The following is a 20614-nucleotide window of genomic DNA, read 5'->3' as shown; positions in this document are numbered from 1 at the left end:
TATAGCAGTATGCGGTTTCCATTCTGACAGCCCTTTGATATAGCAGTTTCCTATCGAAATGAATCAATTGGGCCAAGAATGGCCTAAGAGCCATATGCCGCAAAACTACTCTCCATGCCAAAAGTCTCCAGCCGCTTTACTCGTAAGTCGTTCTCCAAAATCCCAGCAATCTGACGAGACAAATTGGACTTGCGGCCCAAGTACCACAGAGCCTTTACACAGTCTTCGCATCTACTGAAAACATCAGACCGTCGTCCACTAGCCTCGAGTCTTTGATTTGAGAAGCGCATTGCCTCTTTCAAAAGTGATGTACCCGCCATGGCGAATGACCTGATGAGAACTATGGTCCAGGGCTCAGTCAGAAGCGCTCCTTCGTTCACGGCAGGATGAAAATCTAGCAGTCTCCCAATACCGTCGTCCCGCGGTGTTGAAACCCTTGCAAGATCAGAAACTGTCTGTATGCTGGTTTTTCGGAGATGGTTCACCAGATCAGTATCAGCTCGCTCTTTAGCCTGCAACGGCATACTAAAGTCTTCTTTGTCCATGAGACTGATGCAATCGGCCAATATCATCACTGCAAGAAGCCAATGCCCGAGGAGACATACATACCAGCTCTGAACCTTCGGCGGCAAAGAGTCGTGGTACTGAATACAGTCCTGGAACAACGGACCATAAGTCATGTTCCAATGGCGGTAGACCGATAGACCGTCTTGTATGGCGTCCTCGATTGTTCGCTGACTGGCCCTGTAAGATGATAGACTTTGGATTCTGGTAATCTTGCGGAACAGGAGAACTTTGACAGGTGCTGCGTCCCGGAGTTCTCTTGAGATATCCTCCACGGGACAAGGCCATCGTAATGGGGCAAGCCTTTGATTTTGTTTTATAATGTAGCGGTCGTTCCATCGATCTTCTGATCTTGAGGAGTTTGAGTTTTGAAATTTCTCGGCATCCTCCATGTTCCTGTTTTCCTTGCTTTCTTCATCTGATACAGTGAGCGGCCGCTGTGTGATTGCAGCTGAAAGTGTGTCGAACATGATGGCAAGCCAGAAAACCAATCTCATGGTTTTCTTCTCTTCTGACCAAGGAATGATGTTGCAGCTGCCGTGGCCAACCTTTTCGCTATCCCTTGTACTCTTATAGCTCCTTTCAACCCTTTCAGACTGGCGTTTCAGTACGTGAAGTCTCCGTGCCCCACGCTCTATGTAGAGAAAGTTTCCATCACCGTCCAGAGCCATCTGGATTCTGCCTGCTGTTTTATTTTCTTTGTATTCTTCTTCGGTGGTTGAGCGATGCTTGAATTGATCCATCCCGTCGGTTTTCTCAGCAAACTCGTCATTGGGCTTTTGCGTGAGACCAAAAAGCAATTCCGCCATTGCCACTTTGAACGAGTCAATATCAGCAGAGTCGTCCAAGCACCTTCGAGCCTGGTTCCAAAAAGATATTTGAACTGTCCTATCAAATTCTTCAACAGCCCCATAGGTCGGTGTGTTGCCGTTGAAAGCACTTGATTGCCCGTATCGCGCCTGGCTCATCCGGCTACCTTGACCCCATTGTGTCGTGAATGCCATGATTGCGAGGTGGAGCGCCTTGGTGGCCCTTCCATCGTCTACCGCACTGAGCGGTTTGATACCGAGAGGCATAAGTGCTTTGTCCAGCTTGAAAACTCTTTGGTAGACTCTGTTGGGAATGTTCGACAGTGATTGGCTGGCTTCGAAACCTGGAAATCTTTTTGGTTCTGCATAATTCCAGGGGCATGGTGGCTTTATATAAGGACAATTCTGCTCTGTCAGCCAACATGAGAGAGCGCCCTCCAGGACATCATGATAAAGTTTCATGAGATTGTCCGTCATAAGCCCGTTGTTCGTTCTGGCAATCATATTTTGAGTGGAGGAGAACTCCGAAATCCCAGAATGCGGGTAAGGTGGAGAACTCTGCATTTGCCAATGGCGTTTTAGGGTCTGCTTTGAGGCTTCGGCGGTAGATTCCGGAGTGAAACAAGTCGTTGGTGCAGTGCAAGTGGAAAAGCTGTCGATATTGTCCCAAACAGGCAACTCATCTGAGAACTGACAAGAAATAGGTATGGACGAAGATGTCGGAAGAATTAGCGACGCATCCTCAGTTGTGTGGTCCTTACTAGCGGTATCATCGGCTGGAGAGAGTGTGAAAAGATTATTGGTCAATTCGAAGTCGGGCTCCAGAAACACAGGTAGGCTTGGTCCTTCATCATTTAGAAAACCGATGTTGGTGGAATTCATGGAATGACAGTCTTCGATCTCATACCCATCGAACCGCCGGGCGGGGGGGGATGCCGCAATATGTGTCGATTTAACTCGCTTTCGGCTTGGGAGAGGATTTGACTCGGAAGATTGTCGCCTTTCGCGAAGCTCGACTTGTTGTGCCCGAGCCCAGTTGAAAGTGCAGGGCTTCCGGGTCTTTGCACAATTTGAGCATGATCTAGCTATACTCTGCCAGTCTATTGCTGGGGGTTAGCTTACGTAGCGGAACCTCGCTTCTGGAATATCTCAAGAACTTGCCAACCGTCCATTTCAAGTTCTCATCAAGACAAAGCTGAAGGTCTTTCAAGGCACCAGCATCGCAAGCTCTCTTGCCTTTGCGGCACTGGTCACAGCTACTGTTTTGCCTTCTCATTACTGCAACTAACGAGCGTTCTGGGTCTTCAGGGTGTCGTCAAGATGGGTGTCGAGGAAGATGGGTGTGCTTTGTTAAGATGCAGCAATGAGCAGCCTAAAGAAATGACACCAGCGCCCCCAGCTATGTCCGTTTGGTCCCCCTAGACCATTTATGTTCCCAGATACCCGAAACGCCGTCTTTACAGGGAGGTCCTTGTCAACCCCGCATTTGTCTGACTGCAGGAAAGAAGCGGGGTGCAGAAGGCTTCCTCCCCGCGGATCCTCTTTGGATATACCGGTACAGGCGCTGGCAGTCGTCTGGCGTCCCATCAATCGAATGTCAGTTGTCACACCAAAGGTCTAATTAGATGTGTGAACTTTGTGGATTCACAACTGCAAGTGGCCACACATCGTCATTAATGGCCATGATTGGGCACTAGACCTTTGCAGGAGAACGGTACCCTGCTTGGCATCGGACTCCAAGTCCCAATCACAATTTCTCCGAAAGTCCTATGTATTTGGCTTATTTGCTACTGCACGAAAATCAATCAATGAAATTATGGTGTATTCTTATAATCTCTGTTAGTGGCATGTTCAGAAAGAAGTCACAATAAAATACTATGTGTCGTCAGAGGAAGACGACCCAAAATCAAAGCTTAGCGCTAGCTTCCTTGACTTGAAATCCCAAGTCCCTTATAAACCGCAGATTCCACCTGGGACCATAGTCCAAGAACCGCCATGTCGCCGAAGGGCAATATCTGAGAGCAAACTATCCCAGCAACGCCGTTTTCCCTATCACACCACCAGAAAAGGTTGGGTAGTCCTGCCCACCATGCCGTTTTGTTAGAACGACCGGTTGTTCCGCCGGTGATCATGAACGTTAGTCCCCATCCTTGCGGATGGTTGCCAGGGACTGGATAAAGCTCGGGGATTGCGTTTGCTAGCTCAGGCTTTGCGTCTTGGATACCCTGCCTGGCGAAATTCGGGAAGTTAGGAATTTGGTTGGTGAACATCTCATCCACTGTCTCTTTTTTCAGTATCTGTGCTTTTGTGATTGGACATGTTCCATCATTAAGAAAAACTGCAAGTATGCCTATTGATCAAAATTGTCAGAAATATGATGTATGTTCTGCCATGTGGAGGGCTTACGGCTGTATTCCTGAGGCTTGGCAAAGATTCCAGCACCACCGCTATTGAAGCAGTCGCGGATCTCCTCCTCTGACTGAACAATCAGTGGGCGGTGAAGAAGATGATCACGGGTAATTATCTGCCCGTCAGGCTTCTTGTGGTGCATGTAAGCCAACTGCGCCTTCATTGAAGGTGTTGGAATCATGTTGACATTGTGTAGGCCGAGTGGCTGACAAATGTTTTTCTGAATGTAATCATTTAAGCTTGTGTTCTTGGCGCGCTCCAGAGCAATACCGGCCCAATCGATCCCAACCTATACCCAAGTCAGATGGCCTAGGATTCTAGGAAGCATTAAGCATGAGCCAACTTACCCCATACTCCCACCCTTCTCCTGGTTGAAATAAAAGAGGCTGCATCACGTCTCGAATGCTTCCTGAGAACTCATCAATCCCAGCTGGAAGACTCCAATCACGGAGTCTTTCATTGAAGAAAGTGTATCCGAATCCAGCAGTATGGGTGAGCAACATGCGAAGAGTGATACCCCTTTTCTTTTCTACAAGTTTCCCCTCCGAGTTCAGGACTTTGATATCTGCCAACTCCGGGCACAGCTTCTCCAGATGCTCCGAGTCATCCAGTTTGAGCAATCCTTCTTCAACTAACTGCATACACGCGATGCCGACAACCATCTTGGTACATGAAGCAATCCAGAACACGTTATCCAGGGTCATGGGCTCATCGGATGAGATTCCGCGTTTTCCTGCGGAATGTGAGAACTGCTCTTTGCCGTTGCGGTCGACAACCACAACGGTCGTCCCGGGTATCCGGTGGGATTCGTTGTTAACCGCATTTTCAACAATGCTTTTGATTTCATTGACAGCTTGTGGAGAGAGAGACATTGCTAAATAAATAAGGTAACTTCGAAGAAGCTAAATGTGAGTATTGGAGAACCAAGTAGTAAATTAGACTGGATGAAAAATGAATATGAGGAAGTCGGGGTGTGAGAGGCAAGAACGCAAGGCCGAAGGCAAGAGTTAATGCTAGTTTTAGTCAAGCTAGATGAGATGGGATCTGCAATCCTTTTTACCTAACCTCTATTCCGGCCGTACCGCACGTAATCACGAACGATTCTTAGCGGCTGCAAAGTGCTAATTAGATTGGCCCCTAAGACAAAAGTTGGCAAACTGGGCGGAACCTCGGTACACAAAACATTAGTTGCCCAATAATCCAACTCGGAAATGGAATTTTGCCAAGACCATGCTAAACTCAGCATCGCTGGTGCTTGAGCTGATTCGTTATGGGCAAGGGGTAACCCTCCAAGTTGGAATACGAAAGTTTCATTTCCCCGCAACGCTACTGTAACACAGCAATTGCGGATCCGCATCAAGATGGCGCCCCCCGCACACTCCCTGCAGCATCCCGCCAGCCACCCGCATGCGGATCCGCTTCAACTCTCCCTACATGGCGTAAATCAGAGTAAAGCTGACGTTGCATAGGCGGGCATAAACAAACTGCCGACTTCCCAATGGGTAGAAGATAAACACCGATTCATGCAGCGGACGGCAGACTAGTTTGCGGTTGCGCAAATGGCTATCTTGGATGCTCCCTGCCAACAAATGATGGGAAATGCAGCTGCGGCTCAAGTTTCCAACTTGTAGAGCCTCATCCGCACGGCTCGGATGATCTTTGATGGAGTTTGAGTTTTGGGAGATAGTCCGTCTTGTGATTGTCAAATGAAGCATAATGTACTATGAAACAGCAGAAACTTGGTACGGGATAAAAATATAAGAAGGTTAACAACCTCGTTTAAGAACCTCATCTGAAGATATTAAAATTCCTTGCATGCTTCTTTACTTTTATCAAACACCACATATCACCCAAGCAACCTTGTTTAAAGCACCGCAGTTATGGCCGAAACTACACTCGCCCAACAGAAGAAGTTTGCGACTGATTTGACGGACTACTCCTCCCGCCGTAAGACCACCGGGCCTTACGCAGATAACCTTAATGTAGATGTTCTCATCGTCGGTGGCGGGTTCGGTGAGAAACACACTTGAACAGCCAAATACTTGTTCATAGGCTGACATGAATCAAGGCGGGGTTTTTATGCTTAAGACCCTCCGAGAGATGGGTTTACGGGCCGTCATCTACGAAGCTGGAACTTCTCTTGGGGGCACTTGGAGATGGAATCGATACCCCGGCGCGCGTGTTGACTCTGAAGTTCCAGAATATGAGTTCTCATGGCCCGAAGTTTTCAAAGATTGGACCTGGTCCACCAACTACCCCAACTTCCAGGAGCTCCGAGCGTACTTTGATCACGTTGACAAGGTAAATCATAAACTCCTCTCAACGCAAATAGCTCCTTGGAATATGCTAAACCATTGAAATTCACAGGTCATGAACATATCGAAAGACTGTTCGTTTGAGACGGTCGTGGTTGGGGCTCAATTTGATACCGCTGAAGGCAAATGGCACATCAAGACGGCTGATGGCCGTCTGGCAAAGAGCAAGTACTTTGTCGTTGCTGCTGGCTTTGTATGTTATGAAAACTCCTTATCATTTATCTCATTTTAGGTTGCTGATCTAAGCTACAGGCATCCAAACGCTACATCCCGAATTGGCCAGGTGTTGAAAAATTCAAGGGGGTCGTCCATCACTCTTCATTCTGGCCTGAAGAAGACGTCAATGTCCGCGGCAAACGATGCGCCGTCATTGGTACCGGGGCATCCGGTGTCCAGATCTCACAGGAATGGGGTCAATCCATCGGTGAGAGTGGAGACTTGAAGGTTTTCCAGAGAACCCCGAATTTGGCCGTGCCCATGGGCAAGCGACCTCTTACACCACAGGAGCAAAACATCAATAAACCATGGTATCCGCGCCTGTTCCAACTCCGCGAGAAATGCTTCGGGGGTTTCTTCTACGGAATGGTGGAGCGCAACACATTCGACGACACACCGGAGGAGCGCGAGGCGTTTTACAGATCACTTTGGGACTATGGCGGCTTCCGTTATTGGCTTGGCAATTACAAAGACATGTTGTACAACGCCGATGCGAACAAGGAAGCTTACAGCTTTTGGTCTCGCAATGTTCGCACCCGGATTGGGGACGCCAGAAAGAGGGAGGTTTTGGCTCCGACGGTTGACAAAATACCTCACTTCTTCGGTGTTAAGAGGCCTTGCTTGGAGCAGAACTACTATGAACAGTTCAACAAGCCTAATGTGGATGTGGTTGACATTAGCAAGAACGGTATTTCCAGTTTCACCGAGACAGGCATCAAGTTGGAGGATGGAACTCATTACGAATTTGACGTAATCGCTATTGCTACTGGATTTGTAAGTCAACCGCCCTCCTGTTTTACCTCAGCCCCAATGTCTTCCACGGTCTCTAAGAATCATTGAATTATTTGACCTTGTTCAGACACGTTCTTAGAAAGAGGGCAGCCATTCGATTGTAGCAAGCGCTTTACTTTCCAAGGCCATGCTACATATGCATACTTGATTACTTACTCGGAACCCATAGGACATCACTACTGGAGGTATGACCAACATGGGATTGAAGAGCATCAACAACACCTACCTGGAGGATGAATGGAAGGCTGCGGCAAATACCTACCTTGGCACCACTGTCGGTGGGTACCCCAACATGTTTCACATGTACGGCCCGCACGGACCGACGCTTCTCAGTAACGGTCCTTCAACCGTTGAAGTCCAAGGTCGATGGATCGCAGACTGCATCCGCAGGATTGAAAGAGGGAGCATCAAATACATCAACCCTACCGCGGAAGCTACCAAGGCCTGGAAAGAGAGGATCAACGCTCTTAGTGACGCTTCTTTGTTCCCAACAACACGGTCAACTTACATGGGCGGTTCGATGCCCGGCAAGGCCTTTGAGCAAGTCAACTTTGCGGGGGGTATTCCGCAGTATGCTAAAGAAATCCGGGAGAAATTGGACGAGTTGGCAGGGTTCGATGTTGTGAGGAACAATCAAGATAAGAGTAAAATCTGAAATGGGCATACTGGATTCATGCCATTCTTTTACTCCAGTCATGAATGTATCGGAAACTGAGTGTATCCTCTAATAAAGCCGGTTGACTGATTGTTCAAGAGTTTTGAGGTGACATTAAATGCGCATCATCCAATTTGATAATCCAAGCGGCACGTGGTGTCAGTGTCGATAAAGGCATGGCAAAAATACACACATGAATACAAGATTTGAAACGCCAGTCAAGTCGTTTGAGGCCTTTGAGGAGAAGTTTGGGTCAAAAGATGTTCTTAAAAAGGCCCGAATCACAAGTCAGATCTAAATTTCTTGGCTGTGCCCAAACTTCACCGCCGTAAAGAGATGCAATAACTAGAAGCATGTGTTTGGGGGCTACATTAATGAGGTTCTCATGTTTTTAGATATTTTAACAAGTCAGAATAGACTTTCTTTGCTCTCCTGGAAAGGATCTTATTTATAACAGATGCAAAATCAATGCCACTTCCATCCATGAGCTATCGAGACTAATAGAAAAGGTGAGGTGCACAATGGTGCGAGAGCAAGGTATAACAGCCATTAACTCATGTTGTACTGCTGCTTACTCGGACAGAGCACCTAATGTTATCCTCCTCTAAGAATACAATAATTTTGCTTGGTTCGTGTTGATTTTAGCTATGCCGCGCACTGCTCCCAGCTGCACTGCAAGTGGTCATGATATTTCCAATCGGAGTGCCAGGGTAGAGATCTGAATTTACCTAAATTCCATCACTCCTTCCTCGACTGGTACCTCTAGATTAAAATAATAATCGTTTCTCTGCAGAAGAGATACAAGAAAGGTATGGGCAGAGTTGGCTAGAGTGGTTTTTGGCATTCGCAATCCAGCCTGCTCGAATACATGTCAGTATATTAGCTACTGCAAAAGTCACTGAGTGTTATTATGTTACGTAGTGTAGTAATGTAGAATTTAAAGTTGCCTTCCTCTTTTTGCCAAATCTTTTCTATAGAAGTTCCTTATTGAATGCCCTTCAGGTTTGATTCATATCACTCATACAGGTGAAAGAAATTTGAGGTCGTGTCACGCGTTTCTTCTTACTACAGATCGCTTTGCGGATTTGTTAAAAAGGAAATAGGAAGTTTGTAGTATTCACCGCGATTGCTCCTTCCGTCTCGGCTCAAAATTCCTTTACCACTCTTGAATTTTAAAATACCAACTCACTTCTTTTTCCCCTTCTCTCTCACCACCACAGCCAAAGCAACAAGGCACCACAACGCAAGTTCTCTGTCATTAAAACTCCTTTCGTCATCAAATATCATCCCGTTGCCCAATCTTGGTCATTCCTGTTACTCGTGGCGTCCATCTCCTCACACGCGTCAACAGTGAGGATGGCTACCATCTGGCGCGGTCAGGCGCAAGGGGTCCTCTGGGCCTTGCTCCTATTTCAGCTCATTGCGCAGATCTTCGCGCGTAAGTTTATTTCTTTCGATGGATGCAGTCGATTAATCACGGGCTAATACTTCAATCTCAAAGAACAATCAACCTTCTCGTCGGTTGTTCTTGAATGTAGCTGCGATAACGCCAACACCGCCATGAACATCCTCAGCAATGGAACGGCTTCTGTCTGTCCTTGTGCTTGCGGCAAAACTACCCTTGTCCCTACTACATTCACCACCGTCTTCACAATCTATGACACTATCACCTCCTCTGAGCCTGTTCCAGCCTCGAAATCTGTGTCTTCGGTCGGAAGCCAGGATATTAGCCATGGTGCTGACACGTCTGTTCCTTTCAGCGTCCCACAGTCGTCGGTCTACTCCGAATCTTTAGTCTCGTCCTCTTCGATTATTTCACGACCTTCGACACTCACTTCGGTGGCCACTAAGGGCCCTCCTGCCACCCCAGCCGCATCAAGTGTTTTGCCGGTCCAAACCAACGCGCCCATCTTCGCCAGCAGCACCCAAGAAACAGTTGTCCAGGTCTCAACAGCCAGTTCGGCGCCAACGCTATCTTCTGCTGTTGTCGTTGTGCCTCCTGGTGGAACAATCACCGTCAAACCGATCACAGCAACCTCAGCTGAGACTGATGGGACTTACAAGACAACCAGCGTGACTTGGCTCTCCATCGACATACCTGCCACTACAACTATCGATGGCCAACCTATTCAAACACGCTTCCCTGCATGGAGATGCATCTCTCTCGACCTCTGCAACCCGTCGTGCCTCGTCCCTGACGAGGTCTGCTTGGCCGCCCCAATTCCGAACCCTCTCGGATACCCCTGGCCTGAGAAGCCGGAAGACCCTCCGTCTCCTGAGCATGGTTTCACTATGCCGTCCTCGTCCTTAACGGACGACACAGTAACATCCTTGACAGACGACACAGTCATATCCTTGACGAGTGACACAGTAACATCCTTGACGAGTGACACAGTAACATCCTTGACGGACGACACAGACACAGCATTGACGAGCGACAAAATCACATCCTTGGCAGACGACACAGTCAGATCAAAAAAGTCAAAAAAGTCAACCGCTCAAGCTCACACCACCACAAAGGCTGGTGGTGATGACGGCGGCGGTGATGATGGAGGTGACGACGGTAGTGGTGGTGGTGGTGGTGATGATGGTGGGGACGGAGACGACGACGACCACCACGAGGACTCTGATCTCGATGGCTTCAGAATCGATGGCTTCAGAATCAATGGCTTCAGAATCGATATCAACTTCGATAACCTATTCAGCAGACTTCTCCGAGACATCTTCGGATGGGGTATGACCAGCGGCATTGGCATCAACCCCCCAGGCAAGGCGGAACCCGACAAACCCCATAAATCTCGAGCTACCAAGTCGAAATCGACTTCGGCTTCAAAATCCAGTTCCACGTCCTCATGCACTGTCACTTACACGCTCGCCCCTCACTGCACCCAGCCCTGCGTCGTCTCCCAGATCTCAAGCCTCGGAACAAGCAGTTACACAACCAGCTGCGCCTCCGCCACCTGCCGCACTACGCAGCTCTGCACCAGCATAGAGACGACAACGACGACGACGTATACGACAAAGAAGCCCCAGCGCACCGCAGGTTGCAAGCCCAAGTCCTGTCCCGCTTGCAAGCACGAGACTCCCAGCGGCGGCCTTGAAGCTCGACAGTCCTGGCATGACGAAGTCATCCTCCAAGACACAATCACCGAGCCGGAGACATGGCACGAGGGCGAGTGGGAATGGTGGGAGAAGATGCGCCGCCTCGCCAAGTACTACGGTCCGGGATACCATGATACCAGCACACTTCACATGGACTCAACGTCTTCCTGGACCGAGTTTGACAACTATGCTCACGGTGCCGGTGCCGGGCCTGTTTGGGGATGCTCGATGGTCGTTGCATTCTCCCCCAAGGGAATATACGCAAGTCATCTGTGGGAGATCCCCAGCTTCGCCATCCCGGAAGAAGACAAGGAACTGTTCGAGTACGACAAGGGATTCACAGAAGAGCACTACTTCAACCAGAACATCGATGACTTTCTCCAGCATGGCTCTCAAAAGTTCTCCTGGCAAGATCAGTTCCCTGCTCTGATGCCCCTGGTGGCGGAGGAGGGACCACTACATCCCAAGGATTTCCAGTTCTTCAGGGCCATCATCTTCGTCCCCATCCATGCCACCGGAACTATGTTTTACAGCACGGAAAACCGCAAGATGATCGATATCCTCACCAACAAGCTCAAGATCGAGAATAAGTACATCACCATTTACGGCTACAGGCCCCGTGAGGTCCTGAGCGACGACTACCGGTACGACAACGGCAGAGCCACTCCTCCGCCCCAGTTGCGCCTGTCCAACCCATGGGATGGCCTCTTTAGCTGGCTGTACACTCCCAAGGGCCCCAGCGGCCAGAGAGAGCTTGTGATACGCTACGAGAAGGAAGTTGTGCACCGTGACGCATGGTGCGGAGACGGGCATGTCCCCCAAGCTCAGGCCGACCGATCCGACTTTGAGCTCCGACCGAAACCGAAAGACTCCAACCTCACGCCGCGACAAGACGAAGAGACATGTGGAAAGTTCCTTTACTGTGGCGTCGGTTGTCCGGGTTCTACTTGTGCCGACTTCTTGAAGAAACCGGCTCCGAAACCGCAGGCCAACGGGCTTCAAGTGCGACAGGCCCCCTCGACAGAGCCATTGGAGGCGGAGAGAGAACTCTCAACGGCTAACATGGTTGACCCGCAAGACTCCGCTGGAGGTGAACTTTGGTGGTACATCCGCATGCAGTATATCGTCCAAGAGCGCGGTCCGGGCTACGGCGGCAAACCAGGCACGGATGGACAATGGTCTACCAGCGTCATGACATTGTACAACCAAGACCTGGATGGTTCTATAACAAATCGCCCTCGTTTCGGCGGCTCTGGTCCGGTCTGGGGGTGCACCATGGTCATCGTCGCATCGCCGCAGGGCGTCTGGACCAGCCACATCTGGGAGGTCCCGACCCATACCCGAGGCGAGGAAAATCCCGACCCCTCGGTATTCGAGTTTTTGAGCGAGGTATTCCCCAGGGAGACCGAGGAGTACTTCAAGGAGGGTTTCCTGGACTTCCTCTCGGATGGCAACATGCTCGGCACCTTCAAGCCGAACCACGAGGAAGAGATCCCTGGTCGAAATCCCGGTCTCGAGGAACACTTCAGGGAGAACGGTGCCTTCAACACAGCGGAGCAGGAATGGGTCTGGGTCGGCATCATCACACGCTCCTATAAGAACCTTCACGTGCCTCGCATTAAATACCACTGGGAAATCAAGAGGGTTTTCGACAAGTTCGTCGCCTGGGGCGTTCCCGAGGAGAACATCCTGGTCTCGGCCTATGCCCCTCGCCGCGAATTGACCACCGCCGAAGGGATGCAGCCCGGTATGGGTAGTCTCAGCTGGCAGTATCATCCCGAACATTTCGTGAACAACCACAAGGAGAAGAAGCTTCGCGTCCGCTTTGAGAAGGAGATTCTCTTTGAGAAGTCGTGGTGTGGGTCAGGCAGGAAGGTCGTGCTCCCGGATAACGAGCTTCAGTTGCAACATCGACAGGCAGATGACCAGGCCTGTGAGCTGGCAGTCAGTTCGGCAGAGTCGGCCTCTGCCACGAGCATCACAACTGCTCTGCCGAAGCCGACACAGGCTTGCGCCAGCAACAACGAGTGCGGACTGCTCACGTGCCCCGACAATCGACTGAATGTCTGCTACCACGGCTTTTGCCAATGCGCAGTCATGCAGAATCCGAACAACACCGAGATCGCGAGCGGCCCAGTGTTCGCTACCCCCACTGCTGTTGCAAACATCTCAGAGATACTGACATCTACCGTCTCGCTGGGAACCACCTCGGCCGCTGGGTGGAACGCTTCCATCACGTCGCTGATCACGTTCACAAACACCTCATCAACCACGTTCATGAGCACCGCGTCGACCATATTCATGAGCAACTCGTCAATTACGTTCATGAGCATCTCGTCGGCCACGTCCATGAGCATCCCGTCGACCACATCTATGAGCACGTCGTTGATCACAACCATGATCACCTCGTCAGTTACGTCCATGAGCACCTTGTCAAGCATCTCACTTCCCTTCAACATTACTCTCCCGCCCTGGGAGCCCGAGAAGCCTCCCGGGGCCGCTTGCACCACATTCCAGGACTGCGCAACCCTCAAATGCGAGGACAGCAAACTCCCAGACTGCCGGATCCCAGAAGGCGGCGACAAGCTCGGCTGCCACTGCATCGACAAGCCCAAGCTGCTTGACCCTTGCACCAAGTCGTCCGAGTGCCGGGCCATCTCCTGCGAGGCAACCCGTCGCCCGAACTGCCGCCCCCTCGTCAACTTCATAGGCGCCACGCCCATCTGCCTCTGCGACTCCGAGCCCGCCAGCGCCGGCGACTTCTGCACCGTCGACGGCCACTGCGACGGCCTGTCCTGCGATGCCGGCAAGCGCGGCCTCTGCAGATCCGGCGCCTGCCAGTGCGACAAAGCCCTCGATCAAGATGTCGTCTGCCGTGTTCACGCCGACTGCGCCGCGAGCATCACTACCTGCGCCGCGGACAAGAACCTCCGGTGCGACGACGGACGCTGCGTCTGCAAGGAGTGCATGGACAAGTTCAAGATCCTGGGATGCCAGGGCGGCGAGGACTGCAACCACTGCTGCCCACGCGGAGAGCTGCCCAAGTGCCTCTTTGGCTGCTCCGAATTCTGGTGTGGCAAGGAGTGCCAATGCGGTGGATGGTAAACCGATTCGCGGCCCGAAACGATTCATGGAAAGAAAATGGGTTTCCGTAGCTTCCGTGCCATTCAGGCGTTGATTATCTCCAATACCTAGGGAGAGAGATACCTCATAGGAATGAAACTGTATTCCAAGAAACGAAACTCGTGTGCTATGTGACACTGCTAGAGCCACACCCTAAAGTGTAGAAATCCAAATGGGCAGGTGATGGGAGTATTTGTATATTGTCCTTGGCCAGTTGTGCTTTCGTCACCTTTGATGCACGGTTTAGTCGACCATGAATATATGTAAGAGGAGGTCACGTTCGATTGGCAATAGGTATGACGGCAACATTGGCATGACGGCAACATTAGCATGAAGGACGGCCAAGACAATGAATGAACGTAAAAGATGTCTGCCTGATATGATGAAGACGCACAAGAGCCCCGGCCTAAACATTTAAGATTCTACATCAGACGTTGAACTTATGATGAATGCATGTTTCCATTGCTAACTAAGAAAGTCATAACCCAGGCTCGTTCCAGTCCGGGATTGAAGGAAGCCCTCCCATGGATCAGGTCCCCTAACGCCGTTGCTTTTCAGTCATAAGCCGTAATCCATTCGCTGTAATCCCATCGCTAGTAATGACGCCAGAGTAGAACAGTTTCCTCGCGGGATGTGCTCAGGGGTTCAATCCCACACTCGCCGCGCTCTCCCCGACCTGTACCTCCTCCTCGGGAACACCAACAGCCACGCTGCTGGCGACGCTCATACCTGTCAAAGACCGTTCTCTCTCGCCTCCAGGCCGCTCCCTGGGACCGGCGATACCCGCTCCCCCAGTGACAACACCCACGCTCGCAGGGCCCGTCGTGGCACTGCCGGTGCTCTCGCTCCTCCCGCGCCCAACACTGTTTTCTCTAACCAGCTTCTCTAGCTCACGTATCTTCCGCTTCAGGGCCTCGTTCTCCTTCTTGGCGTTCTCCAACTCCTGGCGATGCAGCGCCGTTTCCTCGTACCTCGACGTCGCCGGCATCAGGCCGGGAGAGAGCTGCGATTCACTCCCGGGCGTGGCGGCCGTTGTTCCCGTCTGTTGGTGGGGCAGGCGCTGCTGTTGGAAGTATGTCAACCCGCTGCTACTCGGATCCAGGTGGTGCTGCGACTGCGCGGGCGACGAGGACAGGCTGTGTCGCGAGGCTACGCTGTCTTGCCGAACCGGGTTCGCAGGGCGGGACATGGGGACGGATGCGGTAGAAGGGGTGGCCGAACCGGCAACGGCAGTCTGGCTTCGCGTGCTGGCATTGGAAGCAGTGCGGTGGTGACGGCGAGAGCTGTTTGACGGGACGGCGGGGGTGGAGAAGGCGGCGCCGGATAGAAGGTGGGTGTCGGGGGCTTCGGCCGTGTTGGACGCGGATGTCGAGGAAGCGTTGGACACAACCGATGCGTTCTGTGCGGTGCGCAAGAGCTGGAGTTCACGTGTGAGGCGGTTCACCTGTGTCTGGTTAACACTCGGTATCTTGAAGGCGCGTCGCAGCACTTACCACTGCTTCTTGTTCTTTCTCAAGCTGCATATGAAGATCAGAGGCGGTGATGGGTCGCGGGTGTCGAATGGGTCCCGGACCGGACACGGAAGGCTCGGGAGCGGTCGGGGGCTGCGCTGCGGCTGCTGGCGCCATTGGCGGCGACGGAAGGGAGGGGTTGGCGGGGTGCGGGTTGTTGACGGTATTCTGGTTCGACGGGAGGATGTTGAGGGAGGAAGAGTCGGAAGCTTGCGCCGGGAGTGGAGGAGGCGGCATGTGGTGCGAAGAGGAGCGCCGAGGGGCGGTGGGAGGATGTGGCGAGGCGGGAACGGAGTTGAGGTCGGGCATTGTGGTTGAAGGAGATGATGGTGACGATGTCGACGATGTCGGTGAGGCTTTGGTGGTTTCTGAAGGGCGATACGAAGGTTCAGCCTTTTGTTTGGGTAAGTGGGTGTCGGCTAATATCGTTGTTGTAGCTAAACGCGTGGTTTTGTTTGTTGACGGCGGTTATCACACCATGAGTCGGCCGATGCAACGTGACGGGCTGTTTGTTTGTTTGTCCAGTGTGCTTGGATTAGAGCTCCATCATGCTTCATGCACTCGTTCCCCCACACGAAGCCGAGATAAGAGCCAGCCACAACCCCGCTCCTGCCACACTTGAAGCCACATTCGTTCTTATCACCTTATCAGAAGCCATTAGTCATCAGCTCCGCAGGAATAGATTATCCGACCCGACACCTCACCCGTTGTCTTCCCTCCTTGGGCTGCACGTGCCGCTCCACGTCGCACTCCTGGGCATCTGAACGGCCCCCAATCTAGACCATTCCCCTTGATCCAACGTCGTATCACCGCCTTGGTGCAAACTCTATGCTCCACGGGAATCGCAGCTCCCGTCCCCGGAGATGTAGCCCTACCGACAAGCCTTTGCACACCCCAATGCTTCCAATGCGGCGCAAAAAACCACCTCGATGCCACCATCCCCCTGAACACGCCCGACGACACTGTCACGTGTGAGCGCCAACGACGGCGAGCAGTGCGAACTTCGATGAAGTCGCAAATTGCAAAACCAGAAGCAGCTACCCACTCCACTTCTTTCGTCACCAGCCATCGGACTTGTACAGCGGGGTTCCACTTCTGGCTCGTGGTTGCAATAACGGCATTATCCCGACCTTTATCATGGGCGGAACGAACAGATGCCTCGAAAACGGAGCCATCCCACCGTTTTGACACTGATCACCCGCCGTTTCGCCAAATGTGGCTCCATCCCTAGCGTCGGCGCCACAAATTTCCCCGCTCTTGACGTCGTATGGGCCATACCATACTTAGTTGGCCACTTGCAATCCCCGGATAGCAACCATCCAAAGGCACTTCCTGTCGGCGCTCTTGTTCCGTCCAATCTCTGTCGGTCCTGACACGCGGCCCCTGTCACCGGAGCTCAGCGCCATGCCTAGACCGTCGCTCATTGTCCTTTTCGGAAACCATTGGGTCATAGCATCTCATATGACCTCGATCCGGCCTGGGCTGTCTGTCGTCTTACCTCCGCAATCGTTTGGTGCTGGTGATTCCTCTGTGAGACGGAACTACATAAACTGGCTCGTCTGTTACACGATCCCGTCGTTTCGGCGCGCTGGTCACCGTCAGACGTCGTCCGAACAAAGTTGACTTTAGGTTGCGCCCACCTGACGGCGACGGCCTGGACGCTTCATCCGTGGTTGGGCTTGGCTCGATAACATGACCAAATATGATCGATCGCGGGTACTACGCGGCGGCGGCGAAAAGCGGTACGGGACACGACTCAAAAATATGGAGCAGAAAATCTGCTTCTGGTCTAGATCACTGTGGGTCAACTGTTGTCTTTTTCTGGCCCGTTCACAGAGCACACTCGGTTCCCCTGAGGCCTGCGATCACCCGCTGTCAACATCGCGAGGAACTTCACAAAACAGGTTTTAATCCCTGCAACCGTGCCGCCCGGGGTGGCACCTCATGAGGCTGAAATGTTTCATCATTGGCCTCGATCGCATTGACACTTCACTCTTACTGCATTGTGATGCTGAACTCGGCCGACTCACACGGATCGGGTACTGCGAATGGCTAGGTGCGGATACCTGTCCCTGTGGTCATGATGATGGGACCGCGACAGGGACTTGACGTCCACCCCGTCGTCGGCGGGAAAAATGTGAGCAGCATCCAAAACGGACAGTTTGCTCAGCAATATTTGTCGACCGGCACAAACGGCAACTCGCCGTAACCATTAGATATTGTCCCTGCTTCGCATGACCCGGCCGGCAAGTGTTGGCGACAGGTTGCAGCCGAGGACATGCGAAGCCCAAAAAAGGTATTTCGACAGAGATGAGATTTGAACTCATGCGGCCGAAGCCATGTGATTGCGGTCGAATTCGAGTCACACCCATTAACCACTCTGGCACTCTGCCTTGGACGAATCCTCGCCTAACTCATCACGATGGAGCCTGCAACGGACAATTCGCACAGTGGGTTCGTTGAAAATCTCGAGTATTCATTTAGCGCCTAAAATTACACTGGGCAGATCCGCCGCTAAGTCTGACAAGTTCGATTCGCTGTGGGACACAGACACAACACCACAAAATTCCCCATCCGAAAAACACCGTCTTTGAGGGAGAAAGCGAACTCGTTAAAACCGTGCCCAACTTTCTTTGGGTAGACAAAGGAAACTCGTAACAATCCCGCTGCGCTTTGCACGCAACCGTTTTCGCCGTTATGCCGTAATTTGGTATGTTGAAACATTTCGATCATGATTGATGAGAGACGATGATGTGATGCTGGGAAAACCGCGGGGAGGGAAAAAAACCTTGACGAAAAAGGCAGGCAACAGGTGCGTTCAAAGCCCCTCACTAATCCATGTCGCTATGCAGTTAGCCTTACGAACAAGAGAACTCGAGTATTTTCCGAACCCAGACGCGACACAAAGGAAAATGCCCAGAGCAATGGCGGCCCTTGAAAGTTGACGTCACACTGACAAAACAATTGAGACAGCGGGAACCGTTGCACAATTGGCTTGCCAAACCGCTCGCTCGGGTCCGGCTGCGGCGCACGAAACGGTTGCCGGCCGCGAACTTTCGCGTGGCCGGGATGCGCCAGTCTGAATGAAATCTGAGGGAAAGGATCCACGTCTCCGTTTTAAGCCGTCTCCACAGTGCCAGCTCAGAAATACGGAGAATGAATTGCGCGTCCTTCGCTGACTCGCCGCGAACCCTCCCGACGGTACCGATAAACGGGTCCGGCAAGAATCTCGGGGATCGCGTCGCGTGGCATGACTTCCGAGAGAAGGTTGAAGCGCACCGGGCAGCAAAGGTAGATTATCTGAATCGTGGTACTGCCCGGCGGCATGTCCGTACGAATCAAGAGGGAGAGCAAGAAAACAACAGGAAAAGAAATGACCCCAAAAGCGGGCGCAAATGGGGAACAGAAGTCAGGATCAGGGAACGGTGATAAACTTACAGCAAAGCCAGCGTCAGATCACCGTGGATCTTCGCCTTCAAAGTAATCTCAATGTCCAGGTTGAGGTCGAGCCTCAGCTTCAGCGGGTTCTTTCCACCCGCGTCGCCGCCGCCCTGCTGCATCTGCTGTTGCTGCTGTTGCATCTGCATCTGTTGTTGTTGTTGCATTTGCATCTGCTGCTGCTGCTGCTGGCTCCGCGGTGTTTGGCCATTGGCCTTGTTCTGCTGGCCGGCCATGGTGTAGTTACCATCGGCCTCCTCGTCGTCCTCGGAGTCGTAGTCTTCGTCGTAGTCCTCGTCTTGGCTGTCGCCGCTGTAGTAGTCGTCGTCGTAGACCTCGCCGTCCTCGCCCTCCTCGTCGTAGTCGTCGTCGAACTCGCCCTCCTCATCGTCCTGGAGTTCCGTGGGCTCCTGGGCGTCGGCCTCTTGCTCGGTGCGGCCAGAGTCCCGCGACCGGACCTTGGCGGGCTCTTCGCCCTTTGCCTGGTCCTGGGGCTTCTTGTCGTTATCGATGGACTCGGGCTCCGCCTCGTCCTGGACCGCGGCCTGGTTCGCCGACTTCTTGTCGGGCTCTTGACCGGGCTTCTTCTGTTCTTCTTGGGACTTCTCCGCTGCCTCTGGCTTCTCCTGTTTATCTTCTGACTTCTCCTGCTTGTCCTCTGGCTTGTCCTGCTCGTCTTGCAGCTTCTGTTCGGGCTGCTCTTCCGAGGACTTGAGGTCGTCGCCAGGCTTTTTGTCGTCCTCTTGTGGTTGTTGTTCTTGCTGTTGGTCTACGGGCGTCTCTTGGGACTGTTCTTCAGGCTTGCCGAAATCTTGGGGCTTGGCGTCTTCGGGCTTCTCCTCGCCCGTGGGGTTCTCCTCCGCCTTCTTCTCGTCGGTGTTGCTGTCGCTGCCACCAGCGGGGCCCGCGTCATCGGCGGGGTTGCCGAACTCGCCGACGGGCGACGTGCCCTCGGGCCTCTGCTCCTCGGGCTTTTGGTCCTCGGGCTTCTGCTGCTCCCCAGGCTTGCTGTTGTCGCCGGGCTTGTTGCCAGCTGCTCCTTGGCCCTTCTACAACGGACGTCAACACCCAATCGCAACGATATGGCTGCTCCCAGCCGGACAGCTTACCTTGTTCTTGTTCCTGGCCATTGTGTCGTCCATAAAGGTGGTTGTGGGTTGTGGGTGGTATGTGTTAGAGTTCCAGGGTGTTATGGAACTCTCTCAAGATTTGGGGGGAAGGGAGGGGAATAGATGTTGATCACGATGTTTTCTATATTGTTTTGTCTAGAGACCAGAAGTGGAAAAAGGCCATCCAGAAGGGAACGAGGGAAGTAAGGTACAGGCGGCTTAACAGTTAAATCTGATCCCACAAAAACGGTTCACGGCCCCCATTACCTCACACCCCTCCTCCTGCTCCCCAAACAAGAACTCCAGCAAGGCTGAACCAGCGTGACGCAATGGGGTGAGAAAAACCGCCAACAAGCCCGGGAGGGGAGGGGGGGGGGAGACAGGGACGAGGACCCAGCAATTAGTTGGTTATGGCGGTAAGCTAGGGAGCGAGGGAAAAGAACGGGTACGGCCCAAGGCTAAAGCAACCTCCCAACCCGGGGGGGGCACGCACCCACGGCTTGTGATATCACTGGAATACCGGTTTTGGATGGCAAGCAGGATTCAAACGCCCCCCTCCCCGGAGTTGACG

General features: G+C 52.4%; 5 protein-coding genes across 5 annotated transcripts; 2 read left to right on the top strand and 3 right to left on the bottom strand.

The window, feature by feature from the left end:
• Positions 1-83: 83 nt before the first annotated feature.
• Positions 84-1640, bottom strand: EsH8_X_000437 (uncharacterized protein; the record flags this gene model as incomplete). The annotated part of the gene is made up of 2 exons (XM_083274525.1): positions 84-340; positions 671-1640. The coding sequence occupies 2 exons, from the start codon at positions 1638-1640 to the stop codon at positions 84-86; spliced, it is 1227 nt and encodes a 408-aa protein (XP_083119917.1).
• A 4022-nt stretch (positions 1641-5662) lies between these two features.
• On the top strand, positions 5663-7760 carry EsH8_X_000436 (flavin-containing monooxygenase; the record flags this gene model as incomplete). Its single annotated transcript, XM_083274524.1, has 5 exons — positions 5663-5795; positions 5851-6083; positions 6150-6290; positions 6350-7087; positions 7275-7760. 5 exons carry the CDS (start codon positions 5663-5665, stop codon positions 7758-7760), a joined length of 1731 nt encoding a protein of 576 aa, XP_083119916.1.
• A 1356-nt stretch (positions 7761-9116) lies between these two features.
• Positions 9117-13967, top strand: EsH8_X_000435 (uncharacterized protein; the record flags this gene model as incomplete). Its single annotated transcript, XM_083274523.1, has 2 exons — positions 9117-9198; positions 9262-13967. The coding sequence occupies 2 exons, from the start codon at positions 9117-9119 to the stop codon at positions 13965-13967; spliced, it is 4788 nt and encodes a 1595-aa protein (XP_083119915.1).
• Positions 13968-14622: 655 nt separating this feature from the next.
• EsH8_X_000434 (uncharacterized protein) lies at positions 14623-15805 on the bottom strand (the record flags this gene model as incomplete). The annotated part of the gene is made up of 2 exons (XM_083274522.1): positions 14623-15429; positions 15479-15805. The coding sequence occupies 2 exons, from the start codon at positions 15803-15805 to the stop codon at positions 14623-14625; spliced, it is 1134 nt and encodes a 377-aa protein (XP_083119914.1).
• Positions 15806-18314: 2509 nt separating this feature from the next.
• On the bottom strand, positions 18315-20076 carry EsH8_X_000433 (uncharacterized protein; the record flags this gene model as incomplete). Its single annotated transcript, XM_083274521.1, has 3 exons — positions 18315-18327; positions 18935-19983; positions 20044-20076. 3 exons carry the CDS (start codon positions 20074-20076, stop codon positions 18315-18317), a joined length of 1095 nt encoding a protein of 364 aa, XP_083119913.1.
• Between the last annotated feature and the right edge of the window lie 538 nt (positions 20077-20614).

This window comes from Colletotrichum jinshuiense, chromosome 10 (genome assembly GCF_051148585.1).
Source record: "Colletotrichum jinshuiense chromosome 10, complete sequence".
Taxonomy (NCBI): Eukaryota; Fungi; Ascomycota; class Sordariomycetes; order Glomerellales; family Glomerellaceae; genus Colletotrichum; species Colletotrichum jinshuiense.
The sequence above is the reverse complement of the archived record's forward strand: the minus strand, read 5'-3'. Positions and strand labels throughout refer to the sequence as shown.